This window comes from Carassius auratus, chromosome 7 (assembly GCF_003368295.1).
Source record: "Carassius auratus strain Wakin chromosome 7, ASM336829v1, whole genome shotgun sequence".
Taxonomy (NCBI): Eukaryota; Metazoa; Chordata; class Actinopteri; order Cypriniformes; family Cyprinidae; genus Carassius; species Carassius auratus.
In genome coordinates this window covers 32,282,567-32,297,254 of record NC_039249.1, presented here as the reverse complement: position 1 = coordinate 32,297,254, position 14,688 = coordinate 32,282,567, and the positions used below count along the sequence as shown (strand labels likewise).

General features: G+C 34.9%; 1 protein-coding gene across 1 annotated transcript; it reads right to left on the bottom strand.

The window, feature by feature from the left end:
* Window positions 1-644: 644 nt before the first annotated feature.
* Window positions 645-12,900, bottom strand: LOC113106518 (neuronal acetylcholine receptor subunit alpha-7-like). Its single transcript, XM_026268536.1, has 10 exons — window positions 12,615-12,900; window positions 11,773-11,912; window positions 11,342-11,386; window positions 10,731-10,840; window positions 9,909-9,988; window positions 8,550-8,717; window positions 4,280-4,474; window positions 2,710-2,796; window positions 1,974-2,083; window positions 645-1,837 (listed from the first exon to the last, which is right to left on the bottom strand). Exons 1-10 carry the CDS (start codon window positions 12,667-12,669, stop codon window positions 1,301-1,303), a joined length of 1,527 nt encoding a protein of 508 aa, XP_026124321.1. The 5' UTR covers window positions 12,670-12,900; the 3' UTR covers window positions 645-1,300.
* Between the last annotated feature and the right edge of the window lie 1,788 nt (window positions 12,901-14,688).

Below are 14,688 nucleotides of genomic sequence, written 5' to 3'. Positions count from 1 at the left end.
AACAAACAAACAAAAAATGTAAAAAAAAATAAAAATAAATCACAATCTTTTCCTGAGTAAATATTACAGATTGTATCAGTGAATTAGGGTTCATCCAGCTACATTAATTTTGTCTGCAGATAAAGGTGGAAGGAAACACCCAAAATAAATATAAGTATAAGAATAAAACAAGCAGCAATGTACAGTATTGTCATGTAGCACAAATTGTGATACAGTATTTCCCAGCTTCTGTATTAATCTAATTTTAAATTTATGACAAAACAAATCTTATGACATTTTGCTGTTGTAAGTTTGCGAGTTAATTTGAGTAAAACTGTCCACCAAATGAATGAATGTAAATAAGAGTGAAATAACTAAAAAGAGGAAAAATGCCTCAAAAATAGCATCTAAAAATTCATAAAGGCATACGGTAATGTAATATAGTGTGAAGCATTTGTGAGCCAAACATGTCCTGGCTTTGCAGTGCCTTATATTACACAGTTTTATTACCAGCCACCAGATGGAGATGTTACACACACTCTACATGTCAAACAATATTCTGGTATTTATGATCTGAGAACAGGTTGTTAAATGAAGTTAGACAGAAAGAACAGTATTGTGTTTTCCTAACACTTTCTGAGTGATTAATGTAGTGTTTTTCACAGCATTTTTAACACATTTTCTAAGTTTGAATCAGATCATATTCAACCTACAAAAATATGTTTATTTGTCATTATACTGTACAATATAATGAGGGGGGGGGGGAGGTGTCCACCTTCATATCATCGCATACACTGACCAATTCTCCAGCAGTTATAAGACGTACAATGAAAGACTATATATATAACAGCAGTGAGAAATATAGAGTAAGCATAATGGCAGATATAACAATACAGAAATTCATAGATGCATATGTGCATGTGTGTAAAGCAAATGGTTACATTTATGAAAACAAACAATAAATTATAAGCTTTTATAAAGTGCATATGAGGCTACAGTCCTGTCTCTGGTGCACACTTCAGTTAGAACACCAATTTATACATACACTAATACACAAACACTCAAAAACATATGCTGAGACCAGTCACGAAGGAATGGTTCATGATTTATAAATCATTTACTCATCCTCATGTCTGCATAATGAATTTCTTGCATGAAATACTAAAGAAGAACCTAAGCAAAATGTTCACGCTGCTCATTTCCATACAAAGTGAATCTCCTTTTTAGATGAACAATTAGATCAAATAAAATGTTAGTTAATATATTAAAGAAATATGACACTTAAGAGGCTCTGAGGAGTACAAACATCTATGCGAAGGCGTCAGGTAAAGAAATCTTTGGAAATGGCCTCTACAAAATTAGGTGCAGACATTAGGATGCCAATGGTGCAGAGGATGGTGAACAGAGAGAAGGCCATGAGACAAAGACGGTCAATGACAGATGCGGCAAACTTCCACTCATTACACATACTCTCCTCCTCGTCTTGGTCCCGGAAGTGTTTGCCGATGTACCTAACTTCATCCAAGATTTTGGACAGTTCACTTTCTCCAGGGCCACTACTAATGGAAGACGCCTGAGCCCCAGGGAGCAGCACATCGTCCTCACCCGAGGCGACGAGCCGGCTGCAGATCACCCCTGAATCAGGTGAAGTGGCATAGTGAATAGTGTCCATTCCACGGAAGCCGATGTACAGCAGGTTTCCATTGGTGGACTGCGCGGCTCCAGTGCTGATGTTCAGATCCAGGCTGGAGAGGCTGCAACGCGGCTGCTTATTGTGACAAGCTGGGCGAACTCTGTCCTCACCAGGCCTCTTCATCCTCAGGAACCACGCGCACCAGTTCAACAGCACCACACGGGTCTGACAGAGAAATCAACTACTAAATAACACTGTTTTCCAAACAGTGGAAGTAATCAAAATACCATTTATTTGGATTATATGGGTTTATATGGGTTTTTATGGTAAGAAGAAATTAAAGCAGTAATGAGATCCTCACCCATTTTGGCATTTTTCCTCCATCTGGGTCATGGTAGTGGTATTGTAATACCCAGACTGTGGCTATCACAGACAGGCCGACAATAACCATGGTGGTGGCGAAATACTGAGCTAATCAAAGGACAGAGAGAATTACATTTAACAACCTAGAGAAAAAAAAAGTTTGCTTAAAATAAATCTTGTTTCAGACACTGAGATTAAATAAAAGAAAAATCTGTCTATTACCACAAATGTATTTAACTAAATGTTTGAGTTTGTAAAACAAAACGTAAGCAAAAAAATTGTACCATAGATTAGTACCATATTAATGGCATCATACATTAATTTCAATACTCTGGTATATATAACCCAAAGTATTACCTGATTACCATCTGATACCATTATTGTACCATATTCCCCCTAGGTTGTTGAAGATTTAAAGTACAAGGACACATTTAATACAATTAAGTGAATTTCATTTCATCAAGGGATTAAACTATTATAGGGTCTGTAATGTTGCAAAGTTCATTTTACTGATTGTATTCAGATGGATTGTATCAGTTACTAATCCAAGTAAGTTATTAAAGCTCTCATAAGTGTTCCCAATTGTTTTTGAAGTTTTACTACAAAAGTTCTCATTTACAGTGATTTAGAAGGCTATGCAAAGTGGCTTGACCAAATTTTTGTAACACATCAATTCATTCAATTCAGGCGATCACACATCTGACATCATTATGTACATCGCAGGATGGCCTTACCTATTAAAGGCACAGAGTCTGAAGTTGCGGGCATTATCTCTGCTACCAGAAGCATGAAAACTGTTAGAGAGAGGAGGACTGTGATCCCTGGAAATCAAAACATATATATTACTCCCTAATTGTACATGTGACAGACAGATAAAGAGGAAACCAAGGCTTGCTGTTTGAATCATGGCAACTCTTAATAGTTTTAGAATAGACATTCTACTGCCAATAGATACACGAATACACTGATGTGAGGATGTAAGATCTAGACAAGTGGAGCTGGAGGAGGTGAAGGGAATCAGAGGAACTCTAAAGGACCAGTTTACAGCGAACACTGAATCAGGCTATTTAAATGGTGAGCAAGCAATTGGCTACAAAATCAGCAGTGGCCAATCTGCTTGTGCCCCACAGTAAATTATGTGATTGCTAGCAGTTTGCATGTAAAGGACCTACAGTATCAGCTCGAGCCATCTAGAGTTTCATGACTGAATTAAATATAGTATGTCAGTTTCAAACAACCAGTACAAACTAAATCAGTACATTCTATCCATCTAATACGTGGTTACAGTCCAAAAATTGACCCACCATGAGAAATATTCTCTTGGAGTAAAAAGTGTGGCAGCTAGCCCCAGTCTCCACTACATAAGTGGCTACTGTCAAAGTGATGAAAGAGATTCAGTTAAGCAGGGTTAAGTCTTAATTTGGTTACCAGAAAATAGCTTCCTTCAGTGCACTACTTAGATTAAAAATTAAGCAGAGCTATATAAAATGAAACTTCAGTGTACGGTATCATACAAAGACGGCTAATTGCTGGTATTTAGAGTATTGATCTTGAGTAACTCACAGAGGAACAGCCAATGACTCACTCTGTGGAAAGTAATGTTGGCAGTCTCACCCCAGTAATATCATTTAGGAATGACAAAATGAAAAAAATAAAATAAATTGTGTTCTGCTGTGACTTCAGGTTCGGTCTCTTCCAGAGCGTTCCCTCATTCACTGTGGCAGCATCCTCTAAATCCAGCAGGCATTTGGCCTTCAGAGCTCTCCAACTGCATTAATCACTGAGGCCATCTCTGGCAAGCCATCAATCTCACTTCACGCCACTTACAGTAGCTTACAGGGATTTCGGCATAAATTGTGTGCCTGTGCCAAAGTTAATTTCATATGATGTTGATTTAAATGTGGATATTTCACTAAGTCAGCAAAAAAAAAAAAAAAAAAGGATGGAGAGGTTCGCCGGTGTGAGAAATAAACTAATGGTTTTTAAAATGGCAAACTTGACATTTATGCACTTCTGGTTATGACAGAGGCTGGTCATGCTTAACTCCCATAATAACCTTTTAAAGGTGAAGTGTGTACAGTATAATTTTCTTCCATGTCTTGCCAGTTTCTCAAAAGAAGACAATTCTAGCCAAGGAAGTTACAGAAAACATGACATTTCAAACTAAATGCAGATATGTAAATGAATACAATAATTAATACAATTAACTATTATTTACATAAAAATTACAACGTCATCACTTTATAATCATATTTAACATTAGCATTTAAAAACGATGACAAAGGCACTAAGTGTGCAGCTCACCAAGAGAGATCTTCTCGCCTGAGTCAGCAGGCAGGAGGAAGACCAGCAGGGCCAGAGTAGAGATGAGCACACAGGGGATAAGCAGATTTAGACCGTAGTACAGCGTCCGTCTCCGCATCACCACTGTGAAAGTCACATCTGGGTACGGCTCCTTGCAGCAGTCATAGAATCTCTCATTCCGTCGACCTGGAACCTCTGCGCAACATATACAGTAACTGGCAACGTTAGAAAATTTATGTTTTGTGCAATTACCATTCAATACTGTTACTGTTCATTCACATTGTTTGCAAAAATAATATATTGTGCTTAAAACCACCATAACTAGCAAATGCACACACTTGTGTCATGGTTCTGTTGTGAACACACATCGAAGACTGACATGGAAGAGAAGAAATTGTTGTTTTAAGGCATTATTTTAGTTTCTTTTTATTTCATTTTGTTTTATTTTATTTTAAGGCATTATTTTAGTTTTAGTTCTTTGCACACAACATTTATATTGGTAGCTTCATAACATTAAGGGTGAACCACTGATGTGACAAGGATTATTTTAATAATGTCCTTACTACGTTTCTGGCCTTGAATGTGTCAGTTGCGTTACTGTCTATGCAGAGTCAGAAAACTCTCGAGTTTCATCAAAAATATATGTTTTATATTTGTGTTCTGAAGATGAACAAAGATCTTATGGGTTTGGAACGGCATAAGGGTTATTAATTGATGACAGAATTGTCACTTTTGGGTGAGCTATGCCTTTAAGCATACCAAAGTACTTATTACTGAAATAAAAAACCTGTGTGCAATTTGAATGTATTTTTTCTGATACTTAATTGGATGTTAATTTCATTTAAATTAAAATGCAATAGTTTACATTTACATTAAATGCAGCTGAACTTTCGTGGGTCCCTTTTTAATATAATTTAATAATTTCTTCCATTGTCTTTAAATATTAAATATGGTTATAGTGTATTGCTGAATGCAATATTAAGTATTAATGTCAAATGAAATATAAATTAATGTAGTTTCTACTAGGCATGTATTTAAAAGAGCATTTAAAATATATCAACTTCAAATGTAATATCTATTAACTCACTACAATTAAAGTTATAATAATGTTATAATAAGTGGGCTTTAATCAATATTATCTATGAGTATATATTATCTATGAGTATATATATATATATATATATATATATATATATATATACACTGTAAAAAAAATTAAGTCAGTACAACAATAAAAAACTTGGTACTAATTTCCCTAAGCTTTTTCTTGTTCACTCAACTTTTGTAAAAAAACAGTTATACTGACTGAAATTAAGTTGTCAGTCATACAAAAAATATTTAATTGGGTTAACTTAAGATTGTTAGTTTTGTGGAGAGGTGCAACTGTTTTTTTAACAAACCTTTTTTAAGTTGAGCCAATTCAACATTTTTGGTCTGTAGAACTCAATGTCTGAAGTTGAGTGAACAAAAAAATACTATTGGAAATTGGTACCAACACTGTAAAATCTAATAAGTTGGGCTTACTTAAAAAAAAGCATGCAAACCGATTGCCTTGAAAAAACTAAGTAAAGTGAAATAGGAATAGTATGTTGTACTGACAAATGCTTAGTTAGTATAGTTAACTTACACAAGAGTTCTAGTAACTAAAAAAGAACTGTAGGGGGTACTTGATCCTTTCATTTAGGTTTACTCATGACTTAGTATAGATACTCACTGACTCCCAGAATGCATTGCGCAGAATAAATTATGCAGTTGCTTTGTTTTAAAGTTGTTGTTTTTATTTGCCAATTTTATTTGCTGTTTTGTGTCAGCAGTAGCACAACAAAAAGAGGAAATACAATGGCTATAGTTACAATTAATGAATATAAATTTAATTTAATTGTTACCATTGTTGTGATTCACGTGATGAATGTTTAAGTCTGTGTGTGACTTCAGCATATTACCACTCACTATTTAAGGATTATATAAAAAGCATATCAAGTTATATATGAAAAGTAAAATCTAAAAAAGGTCATTATTAAACACACACAAAAAAAATGCTTTAATTAAAATATAGGTAATTTTATGAAAGCAACCTATTTATTACTTTTAGTTGAAATCAAATAACTCTGATTTCATGATGCATTTCTCCATTAATAGAGAGAAAAGTTTAGTAACATAAATAAAGTTTCAAGTGCCCAACCAAAGGGAAAGCTTATCACTATAATGGTGAGATTAAAAAAAAAAAAAAAAAAACGGCAATTAGCAACATATTAGTGCACTGCTGCCTCTCACTGGTTTATTAATGTCATTGGTTCCTTTGTGGCTACTTGAATATTTTAAGTAAGTGTCACTCAAAACAGTAAGTAAATTGTTTTATTTGCCTTGAAAGTAGCTGAAACTTAATAAAACCTAGCAAGTATAACAACTAAGTAAAGATAACTAATTTAATCTAAGTAAGGTAAATTATTGGATTTTACAGTGTACAGTAAGTAGCTTATTCTTCAGGGACTGAACTCTGCTAGTGCACTTTTCTCCCAATCCCCAATCAAAAACATGCTTCTAATTCTTTTTAAATGTATGTTTTATTTAAATGTAACACTTCAATAAAAAATAACTCTTCCCTAGGCTAATTGAGTTCTGTTTTGTCTGTACAGCTTATTATGCAAACTAGTGAGATGAGAGCATTGGCGCCCACACCTGTTGTTAAGGAACTTCACAGTAAAAGTCTTCCTCCAACAAATTAATGCTGCCTTCACGTGCTATACCAATTTTCCTCCCGCTTTTGAAATCGTGATTTTCACTTGAGAGGGCGTTCATTTTTTTTTTTTTTTTTTTTTTTTATAAACTAGTATTTATCAGAATTCATCAGAATTTCCAGGGTTTACAATATACTGCTGTGCACAATATACTACTACTACTACTACTACTACTAATAATAATATAATAATAATAATAATCATACATTATTATTGTACATTATCTGTACAATATATTATTATTCATACAGTGGCCATGATTTAATTGATAATAATACTATTATTCAATTCAATTCAACTTTATTTCCAGACTCAAGGTAAAAAAAAATATATATATAATATAATAATAATTATTATTATTATTAACTTTTACAGTTAAACATTAGGTTCATTTAAGTTATTTAAAAAAAAGTGGGAGGGAAGTTTCTAACTTAACTTAAATAAATTGGCAGACGTTTTTTAGGATGAACTTGCAAAATCTTGTTCACAAAACTAAACTTTTTAAGTTTATGGAAAGAAACTTGGTTTAGGTTGAATAAATGTATTAAACATAGTTATACTGACTTTTCCATAGATTTTTGCTGAGCCAACACAACAAAACCAGTAATTTGAACCTTTTTCAAGTTGGGTTTTTTACAGTGATATATATATAATATAACCCTCATGGTATATTCCATCATTTTGACTTGGAAAATATTTTCTTTTCCAAAAAATACTAATTTAGAATATTGTATTGGAATAAAACTTACTGAAACAGAGTTGTCCTTGTCAAAAATGGCTGTCCTACAAAAAAAATTCTTGCAAATCTCTCAATATGCTAAATTATTATCAAATATTGACTTTTTTATCCACTTGTTTTCCTTCAATTAGCACAGGTTTTGAATTTCTTTATGAAAATGATTGAGCCTCATTGATCTACACTGTAAAAAAAATCAGCTGGCAGCTGAATTGTACCATAAAAAATATGGTAAAATAATTTTAGGTTTAACGGTTTTACATCAAGTTTACAGTTTAATACTGTAATTTAGCTGATATAATGTGAATATACCAACTTATTGAAGTACTGAAATCTGTTTTGTACCTTTGTAATACACTGATAACCACCAAAAGCAGGTGGTGATGAGAAACATAGTTATTTCAAAGAAAACAATTTGAAATGCAACGCAGAGAATTCTGGGAACATCAGTTTACGGAAATTAACGTTAACCTATGTTTCTCAGTTATCCATAAATTACTCTTTTTTTTTTTTTACTCCAAAACTGAGGTGCATAAGTACAGATCAATAAGGCCTATGACCGATCAGCTAAAAAAAGAAAAAAAAGAAATACAAAACCTGTTATGATTGAAAAAAAAGGTCACAAAAAGACTGAATACAAGATTTGGTGATAACATATAGCATTGTGAGAGACTGACAAGCAATTTTCGAAAGGCTGGACACTTTTAACCAGGAACACCAAATTAAGTAATGGATTTTTCGGCATAGCATAAGAGTTAATAATGTGCATTATAATGTATAATGTATATCACCCTACCCACAAGATCCCACTCTCCATTTGCAATATATCCTGTGACGTCAGCATCAATCATCTGCAGGTCCAGAGACCATCCCCCATACGTCCAGGAGCCAAACTTCAAATCACACCTCTGAAGATCGAAGGGGAACCAGCGAACATCGATGTGGCAGGTGCTTTTGAATATCCCTGCAAACAGAAATGTGAACTGACTGATGTGGAACAGTATTAGTGGAGAGTAATAAAGCCCTTAAAGTCATTATATTAACAACTATAAAAAATGCTTGATGTTAATCATCATAATTATGAGTAATTTTACTTTGTCATATAAAAGAACTTAGAAAATTCGATTTCTATAAACCTTAATGGTGATGAAAATGAACATCGGGGGAACTTTTCAATAAGACGAACATAAATCGAAGGTGTCACTAAAGACATACGCATGTAATTTAGCTCAAACCATTGACTGTTTAATACATCTTCCCTCTATGTTTCACTGCTTTATTTTGCCATTAAGCATAATAGGCTTCTGACAAAGCTTTATGGAGGTTCAAGAGAAGGCAATCTCTTCAATGTCACTACAAAAAAAATTTAGTGCAAGCTCACTGCCTGGACTACATCCACTCATGAAATGTTTATCTCAGGATAGAGGCTGCTTCAGCTTTCACAGCAAGGAACAGGAGGAGAAAAGTAAATGATGTACAGTATTAGAGGTGAATGCTGCACAGGGAAATCTCCATTCACATCAAATAGTTTGTCAGGAAGGCATACCTACAAGGAAAAGGTATATATGTAGCTCTCCATATTAGCATAACATCATATTTGCTGATTTTGCATAATATAAATGAGTTTAAAGGTGCACGATGCATTTTTTTTTCTTTTATGTTGTAGGCCAATACAAAAGTGGTTTTGGATCGTACTGATATTAATGATGCTGATGCAGCATCTTGCCACAGGAAAGCTTTTTAGTTTGTGACACCATTGCATAAATACCCTATTTGTCAGCAATATAAATTTTACTACCGCAACCAGAAGTGTCCTATAATTGGACAGTTATCGAGATAAATTGAGTAGTGGAGTACATCTCAACTTGGCCGCCTTCGCCAAGTACTTGCAACTTTATATATTGAAACTGTGACTAAATTTCTCATGATTTTGACTTTTTTTGTAATTGTGAATATAGTTTTGGAATTTTATACTTTATCTTTCAACTGTGACTTGGTCCAGAGTCTGACTACATTAAATATTGCACAAACACGTTTTTTTAACTCTGATCTGAAAAAGGCTTTCGTAGCAATCTTCTCCTTGTAGAATCCAATTTTTATTTTATTTTTTCTAGATCAAGTGGGCAAAATGACTTCATAAACATCTGAAAGGTACCTGGTGGTAGGTACTGGCAGGCACCAGAGGAATTCACCAGCACATTAGTATGAAATGTGGCATCAAACCTTTCATCAGCACTGTGGGGAACACAAGAATCATTTTAACTAAAAAGAACACCACAATGATTTATGAACATTAACACTTCCGATCAGTCCAATACAAATAAATGCATTTCATCTACACTAAATTATTTTGCACCACTAATGGTTGTGCAGAAACTACTGAATTTCAGGGAAATGACAAATCAAAATTGCCTTGTGCCATGCTCAGGTTTATGTTCCAATTATGTAAATGTGTTTGTCTAAATTCATTCTCATTCAGATAGAGGAGGCATGTTTGAGAATATAGAATTCAGTTTTAGAAATTCACATAGAAAGGACCACATTGGGCCAGGCTGCTAAAGCAACATAACCAAGATTCACTAACAAAATGAATGCTTCTTCAATAAATAAATATACCAGTGGATGCATTTTATATTCCATTCACTGACTTGATTCATTTGACCTCAACATATAGTGGCAAACACTTCATCTTGTGTGGCAGATTCACTTGAAGCTGAGTCTTTACCGTCTGCTCACTGCTTTTCCAATGGACAGTGACAAATTAGACTAAACCTTTGTTTTCCATGTTGTAGTGCAAACTCAGTGTCCATTTACTGTTACCAGCACTTTTGTTTCCCAGGCAATTTACGAAATCGTTCACTAACAGGGTTTACATTTCTAAAGGTATATGTTTGGTTTCTATGGAACACTTTTTTTGATAAGCTATATATATATATATATGGGTTTATCGATGACTATTTGTGTGAAGATAACAAACCTGTTATACAGTAAGATGTCAGGCTTCCAGATCTGACTGTCAGGAAATCGTACGCTCGTCACTCCGGGATATTCAGACATGTTCCAGTGAAGATAGTAGTCATACCAGTACTAAAATAAAGAGAAGATCACTTCATCATTGTCGGTCAGGAATAACTGAATTAAGCATGATATTAACTTGAATTTGAACATCAGTCTCTGTATACACAGATTTCTTTAAGCGTAAGATATGTCAAATAATTATAAGAATCTAAAGAGGTTACATGCTCATACAAGAAGATACACAAAGGTTTTTTTGGGCAGAATTTATATAAAGCTGTATACTTGGAACATGAATTATAATTCACAATATATTCAATTTTAGTTCTGTAAATGATATGCAATTTATATTTCCTGACTGCTGAGATCTGAGATTCATAGGCACACTGGTGCTGGTGTACAGCATTAACCAAGGACAGCATTTGAAGGACTCTCGTGGAAGCAGAGAGAAGTCCATTGCATTAACTTCACAGTTATTAACATTCAGCTATTAATAACAGACCCACAGAAGTCTTACAAGTCACATTAAAGGAACTTGACTGTTTCACTGCATTGCAAGTGTTGGTGTCTTACCAGCTGCAGCCAGATGTTGGTTGTAAGCACTTGATTCTTCTCATCCTGTAGATGGACAAAGATGCATTCTCATGAAAACATTGAATAGATGATTAAAGAACTACTTCCAAAACATGTTTTAAAATTGTATTTTACATGCTCTTAATCCCTAAGACACAATGCTTTTGCATACTGTTAAAAAGAGGAAACATGTTAACTACTGTGCAATGAGATTGAAATGTAGACTGCCTTCTTAATCATTTCATAATCACTTTCTATTTTTTAAATGTGGTTAAAGTGTAAAGCCGATTATACTGACATTCATTCATGCTATATCATTTCTATTAAACCTTGTAAGTGATGTATTTAAATGTATTTGTAATTTATTGTTCATGGTAATACTTTATCAGGGTGTGTTAAGCGTTTCATCTTTTATAATTGAATGAACTTACCACATCCATAATCTGCATGAGACTGAAGCTGAAATACACAGTGAGTGATTGTGTGTCGTTGAACACAGGTCTCTCCAGCGGGTTATAGTCTTTCATCAAGTCTCTGTAGAGTCTCCTCTGATGCTCTCCCTGAAGGGACACTGTCAGAGAACGAACAGTGTTACACGGTTGCAGAGTTTCACCTCCAGTCATTCTGCCCTGAGAACTGCTTCCAGCGTGCAGTGAATGAGATATTCAAGAGAACGCTTGCAAATCAACAGAGGCAGCTGTTCCAGCTCATTTGGATGTCAGCGTATTGATCTGAAACTCTCATCAAAGCTTTTCTGCTGGGTTTCAGCGATTAAATCTCCACCAGGAAGTCTGACTGATTGGACTCAACCACTTTCCTTAAGTATGCATCTGACTCCCTGTTTGAACTATTTTTAACATTTGCCAGATTTGGACAGCATACAGCTTAGAGAACTTGATGTAACTCATCAATGAAGATACTATGTACTTTTTTGTATGTAAAATGATGGTATACATACATGTTCAAATGTAAACTGCCAACATAATGACCTAACATTTGATCGGATTTCAATACTGTCCTTTCCTATTACCCTGAATTGGCATTCTGGCCTGTATCCTCAAATAAACAAGCCTCAAACCAAAACATCAATTTTAATCGATGACACAGTAGCAGCTGAAATATTGAAATCCAAATACAGCAGATATGTAACACTAATCTTACAAGCAAGCAGGAAATATTATTGAGCAGTCCGACTTAAAATAACTTAAATAAAGCCAATAATTTAACAAAGCTCACGGGTATTTCCTAATTAAATATTCATTAGGTTTCTTACCACTCCATAGGCAGGTTGTGGTGGTAAAATAAAGAGTATATTCCCAAATTCCCATGTTCCTATGAAAGTTAAATTGCAGTAATGAATAGAAAAGCTCTATGTGATGTAGGTTTCAGTGTTGTAAAGAGACTTTCTCAGCGTCCCGCAGGCAGAAGTGAATACAGTCTCATGCAGCAGCATCAACAAAAGGCAAAATGCCCCGCCTCCTCCAGCAATACATGTATTGGTTTCTCTCTCTCTCTCTCTCTCTCTCTCTCTCTCTCTCTCTTCAATAAAAAAATCCTGCTAGAATCAAAGAATATAACTGAAAACTGCAAAAACTAAAATTCAATCAATCATTCCTTAAAAAAATGTGTTTTCAGTCTAATTTCTAACTTTATTCAATTCATCCTCTAAGTAATAATAAAAGAGTGAGAATAGCTCTACTTCTCTTTATTTGTATATTTCATTAAATATGTTACCACTGTGGAAATTATTTTTAAAAAATGCAGAACACTGGTGTCTCAATCCACACAAAGAATCTGTGAATGCACTCTCAGACACTGCTTGTGCCAACTTTAATTCTGCACAAGGGCTTTGAACATGGTCGTCTAATTCATACATTTCCAAGGCAACTGAAATGTCTACGTGAGGTTACTTAAGTAATTTTGCTTTTACCTCCTACAGTTCCTGGTGCTGCGTTTGGGTGGGAAATATAGGAGCAGAGACTTGGCAGATAGTTCACTGCACTGAACACCGAGCCAGACAGAATAAGCTCTGCAACTTACTGCTCAGCACATTAAGAACAGACATCTTAAAGGTGCACTCTGTGATTTTTTTGCTCATTAAAAAAGCTTTAAACATAAAGAAATAATAGCAGAGTTTAAAAATAAATTCGGTTTTTCATGGAGCTGCTCACCTCATGCCCTCGTGTGCTTATGACTTATCACATCTATGCAAACAGGGTGTGTGGAAGTATGCAAATACATATGTTGACAGGCAGGTACAGTACTGTAGGACAGAAAATTTGGACAGAATAATCTTTTTATGGACCTATGCGTCCTTAAACTAAATGCATATAGATGGTTTCATCGGACGCATGTTCGAGGGCATGAACTCATGGTCTGTGTTTGTTTATCGGTCTGGCTGGTGGATAGTAATATGGTGCCGATTACAAACATAGTTAAAGTTAAGGTGTCTATTATCAGACACTTTTGCTAGTGGAAAAAGTAAATCATGGTTGGCTGTGAATAGACCACTTCTATTAAAAAAAGCATGATTCTGCAGCAAAGTACAGTGTAAAGGAAAAGGAGTTGGTCCTTTGCCACTTGTGGAGGCTGAGACAGGAACATTTGGAGAACAGAAAGTAGATTGCAGAACAGAAAAAGGGGAAATTGGGGATAGGAGCATTTGTCATTTCTGGGGCCAGCCTTGTTTTAGGATCAGCTCCCATTGCTGGCAGAAAAAACAAATGGAGGCATAGGTGGAGCAAGGGTGGATGAGGAACATTCCGATTCTTGAGCTGAAGCGGACGAGGGATGGCAGAGCTGGAATGGATTGAGCTGGTGTTGTTTCTTTCTTTTTTTTTTTTTTAAAGAACCTTTGGGTGTTTAGACACATCCAACAATCCAACTCTCTCAAAGCTACAGTGAAATTATTATTTATAAAAAAGAATTACTGGATGCATACATTGAAGAATTATTGAACAGTATTTTGTAAGGTGCTCACCAAGCAGAAAGAAATAAAATTAGACCAAGTGGCCTTTCATCACGTCTTTGAGCTGGGAATGCTGATATACCCTTTCACTAGCACTCTGACACAACCTTTAACCCCACAAAGGCAGCGAGGGAATATGAACATTTTTTTATTTCATCATGCTGGATCAATTCCCTGCAGACTGACAGATGGCCAATGTATCAGCATGAAATCTACAGGCCAGATTTAATGCTATTTTCTGTGATGTCACACCTGAGCCCTCTCATATCCCCTTCACCATCATACTGTCGCATCTCATGCACTTTAGCTTTTTGGAGTTAGCCCCCTCCAAAAGCTACTGCTCGAGCAATTACAGAAAATCCAATAACTGTTTCTGTGA

What these genes read in the sequence shown, in the direction of transcription:
- LOC113106518 (XM_026268536.1), bottom strand. Translation starts at nt 12,669, where the DNA reads ATGGGAATTTGGGAATATACTCTTTATTTTACCACCACAACCTGCCTA. An exon ending in CACAACCTGCCTATGGAGTG is followed by an intron (nt 11,913 to 12,614) that starts GTAAGAAACCTA and finishes GTTCTCTGACAG; the next exon opens with TGTCCCTTCAGGGAGAGCAT. An exon ending in AGACTCTGTGCCTTTAATAG is followed by an intron (nt 2,084 to 2,709) that starts GTAAGGCCATCC and finishes TCCTTTGATTAG; the next exon opens with CTCAGTATTTCGCCACCACC.